At 38.7% G+C, this 4,385-nt stretch overlaps 1 protein-coding gene across 1 annotated transcript in view; it reads right to left on the bottom strand.

Annotated features, from left to right (window-relative positions):
* Nucleotides 1-378: 378 nt before the first annotated feature.
* Nucleotides 379-4,385, bottom strand: part of YY1 (YY1 transcription factor) — a gene marked incomplete in the record, with an annotated part of 15,531 nt that continues 11,524 nt past the window's right edge. Inside the window, 2 exon segments of the mRNA XM_072429096.1 lie at nucleotides 379-2,839; nucleotides 4,061-4,219. Coding sequence (XP_072285197.1) covers nucleotides 2,657-2,839; nucleotides 4,061-4,219 — 342 coding nt within the window.

The following is a 4,385-nucleotide window of genomic DNA, read 5'->3' as shown; positions in this document are numbered from 1 at the left end:
GCACAGTTTAGCAAATTCCGATTGCTCCTCTATCAGGCAGGTAAGAGCAATTATTGCAGAAGGAACATCACCTTACCCTTTCTGCAATAACCTCCTCTCACTTTAATTCCACTTTACCAAATCGCAGGTGTTACAATCCCATATGTTTTGCTACGCTGTAAAACCTGTATACTGTGAGATGACAAACTGGTTGTTAAAGTTCATATAGACCTAAGCCGAAGGGTTAGACATAGCTGACCAAGTTCTAATAGAGAAAAAAAACTTCTAAAAGACCAAAGGAGATTAGCAAGTTGGCATCTGAAACTTAAGACGACAGGTATACATAATAACACCAACTTCCACACAAAGCTCAAGTGAGGAAAAAAATAGAAGCGGAAATTGTTTTTGGGAAATAAATGTATTTACAGTATTAAAATACAAAAAGTATGCCCGGTGTTTGAGATTAACACAGGAAAGAAACTTTCTTGACCAACAGTTCAGACCAATCCAAAGGATCCAATAAGTGGGTATCATACTGGATAAAACGCTCACCGAGATGGAGAAATGTTATTGGTAAAAAACCTTAGCAGGAGTTGGGAGGAGAGGCATAACCTCATGCAGAAGTCTCCATGCAGTTGCTTTCTGACCTAAGATCAGCTGGGGGGAGGCGAGATACGGCCTCGCACAATATCTAAGTTAGCCACCCACTTGCATACCATCATATTATGTCTGTACATTAACTTCATAGCAGATAGACAGCAAAATATGCTAGAACTTACATGTCATTATACAGCTACAATAATGTGAGACACAAGCAGTGCCAGGACACTTTCTTGTTCAGATACTTTGGAAGGGTTATTGATTTTCAAAAACATGGGGTAACTTAAGACTGGTGATCACATAAAAGCTGTGAATGAAAAAGATTTCAGCACAAAGTCAAGGATAAATAAGGATGCATCACATCTAGGAGGGTCCAGGGCAGGGGAGGTTTTTTGATGTTTAGGTCATTCAGTTACAGAGTTATGTATGCCGATACAGCGATAGCAATGAATGTTTAACAAGGCTTTCATCCAAGCTTCTATTATCACACTGCCAGGGATACTAAACATGGACTTCAGATCACCAAGACTAACTAGAAACCCATGAGTGAAACCATATCAAAAAGTAACAAATGTAATAAATACTTATGCAGCCACAATTGTTCTCTGGTCAACTCTGACAGTGACATAGCTCCTGTTCTGCAGTGACGATGATCACTCACAGTACTGGATACGAGGAGACGTGGTCACAGAGGAGCACTAACCGTCTCTCATATGTACCATATAGCAGGAATCAATGTAGCTGATGAGTGTGCAAAAGCTGCACACAGCACGGAAGTGATAAGCTTACAAGTTTTCTGACAGGATCAGCAGGGACCAAAGAGTTTACATCTTTGAACATGGCAGCTTCCATAAAAAGATTTGGAAATATTTAGGTTTCAAAATCAATAAAGGGCTTTAGGGTGGTGTTGGGATTGTTTTTATCTTGGGATGGTAATAAAGGCACTGCACATGAGTCACACAGGGAAAAAGAAGTTGGAAGTCTGTAGATTTCATGGACAAGCTGTCTAGACAGATACCTATAATACCCTTATAACAAATTGCTGCAAGACAATAAATGAATGACCAAGCATTGGGGAACACAAAGGACCATTTAGTAGCCTTCTCCAAAGGACACATTGGTGAGCAATAAAAAGAGGGTGGAAAAATGCCCTAAAATCAAGATCTATATAATTTCTACAGCTCTGCACCAAATTCTTCAACTGACCTTAGCAAATAAAAAAAACGACACCTGCGCCTGTCCATTTTACCCCTCCCACCCCATCCCCTCCCCAAAAATGACTAAAATGGATTTAATCAACACTACCTTAAATCACATCTACTACTTGGTGTTACATGATTTCAATACAGCTATATACGGTACAATTATACAAAAAAGGTGTTAACATCTAAAAAGTACAACCAAAAATAAGATAGCAAACAAACCTATATAAAGTTTTTTTGTTCCTTTTTTCTATTTTTTTTGTTTTGTTTTTTTCTTACAGGAAAAAAAAATACTTTTGAAGTATGCATTTAGTACAATAACTGTCTGTCCTGTTTTCTTAAAGAAAGTCTACTGCAAGCAAAAGTTATCAACCTCCAGAATTAATCACATAGCATTACTAAGCATATCCCCAAAAAAGTGTACAATATGCACACTTGGAAAACAAAAAAATATAAAATAAAATTAAAATAAAAAAATAATTCAACAAGTTCAAGAATCCACGTAAGTGTGAAACATCTGATTATTAGACAACGGTGGTGTAAAGTCGTAATGTGGAGGAGAGGGGGGGCTACTTACTCTTCTGCAGGGTTGGGTTAGGAAGGACTTTACAAAACCAAAAAAAGAAAAGGAAAAAAAAAAATCAAAACACCTTTGAAATGGGGGTAGTGGGTAACAGAACCTTGTAAGCACTGGATTGTAAAGTTATGTCCATTGAAGAATTTACTACAGTACTTTATCAAAACTTGTCTCTAAGACGAGTAAGCGTCTTTTAAAATTTTTTCCCTGGAAATCATATACAAAGGGTGAAGGGGGGCGTATTCCCATCATACACCGATCAAAATGCTGCGAGGGGGTAAGACGTCTTTCCAAAGTGTTACTGGTTGTTTTTGGCTTTGGCGTGTGTTAAAATATGAGATTTCAGATTAGTCGACTGGGCAAATTTCTTGTTGCAGCCATCAAAGGGACATACGTAGGGCCGGTCTCCGGTGTGAATGCGCACATGAGTGCGCAAATTGAAGTCCAATGAAAATCGTTTTCCGCAGCCTTCAAATGTGCACTAAAAGAGGGAGGAGGACAGGGACAGTTAGACTTTAAAAAGAAAGTATAATCGAAGATAGCTATACAAAACTCACGACAGCATGTGAAGGATGGATATAAAGACACAGAAAGATCTGCACTGCATACAAAAGTCTCAAACCATCCTAGAACTGAATCATATATATTATTCCTCCAATTCAAACTGCCTGTTCAACCTAAAACAGAAGCCCCTCTCCAGCTTGAGGAAAGCAGCAGTATTGCGCTACGCACATTCTAGTTCCTTCCTGGAATGAGTAAGACACTTCACATACACAGTGGAGAAGGAAATGTGATCGGGGTGCCATGTTTAATTCTGAAAACCTTAATTCTACCCAAAACGTACAACTCTTGTACAGAAAAATACATGTGTGTAACATTCTTGTTTTGGCTACCCATTTAGGAAAAAAAAAATTAAAAAAAATTTATTCCCCCCTGGCAAAACAAAAGGCCATCCATTGAACCATTTTGGGGGTTTTAAGTATGTTCTTAAAGTTTTTTATATGGGCTCATTTTATTAAACCTTTTAAAAGGATTTTCTTCCACCACTTCTATCCAAGACTCAAAAGTTTTGGGAACAGATAATTTTTATACCGCCAGGGAGGTTAAAGTATAAGCACCGTCCCTCCCCCAACCACACGCTCACAAGCAAATGCCCGGCCGGCATTTGCTTCCCCTGGCCTACCAGCTGGGCGTCTGTGTAAGCTGGTGAGACCCTGTTGGCATCGCCAGGGGAAAAAGATGCCGGGCATCGCTGGAGGACACCGCTTACCAGGTAAGCTGTTTAAACTCTCTGGCAAATCCACCCTGAGGTGGCTCGGGGTTACCGCTTTTGGTATGTATAATTCACCCCAAGTCACACTCAGGATTAATGCTAGGGAGGTTAAGAGTACCACTGCAGTCCTCTCCTCCTGAAAATCAGTAACCACAAACAAAAATGCTGATCAGGACAATAAACCTTTAGACTCCACCATTTACAGCAAACCCTAAACGGTCAGAAAAACTTCAAGCAAAGCTGCATATAATATCAGATAAGCATTTTAACTTGGAAATGCAAATATACCAATACACAGCTGGTAATCAATCTGGCATGCTCATATTTACAATTCATTAAAAACTGCTGAACAGCTGTCATCTTCATTTCACACTTCAAATCATTATCATAAACTACAGATCTTGTATTTTGTATTATTGTACTAATTACCTGAAATGGTTTCTCGCCAGTATGAACAAGTTGGTGTCGCTTCAACTTTGAACTTTCAACAAAGGCTTTTCCGCATTCTGCACAGACGTGTACCCGTGGACCATGTGTGTGTAAGTGTTTCCTCATTGCAGAGTTATCCCTGAACATCTTGGTGCATCCCTAAAAAAAAAAAAAAAAAAAACTAATAAGAACTACAAAATGTCAAAACAGGAAACATTCAATTCTTCACATTTACATATAGACGATCCTTAAAAATAGGTCAAGCTGGTCAGAAAAAAAGAAAAAGCAAATTATGGACATGAATTCATAGGTTTCACTGAAAGAC

Source organism: Pyxicephalus adspersus, chromosome 12, assembly GCF_032062135.1.
Source record: "Pyxicephalus adspersus chromosome 12, UCB_Pads_2.0, whole genome shotgun sequence".
Taxonomy (NCBI): domain Eukaryota; kingdom Metazoa; phylum Chordata; class Amphibia; order Anura; family Pyxicephalidae; genus Pyxicephalus; species Pyxicephalus adspersus.
The sequence above is the reverse complement of the archived record's forward strand: the minus strand, read 5'-3'. Positions and strand labels throughout refer to the sequence as shown.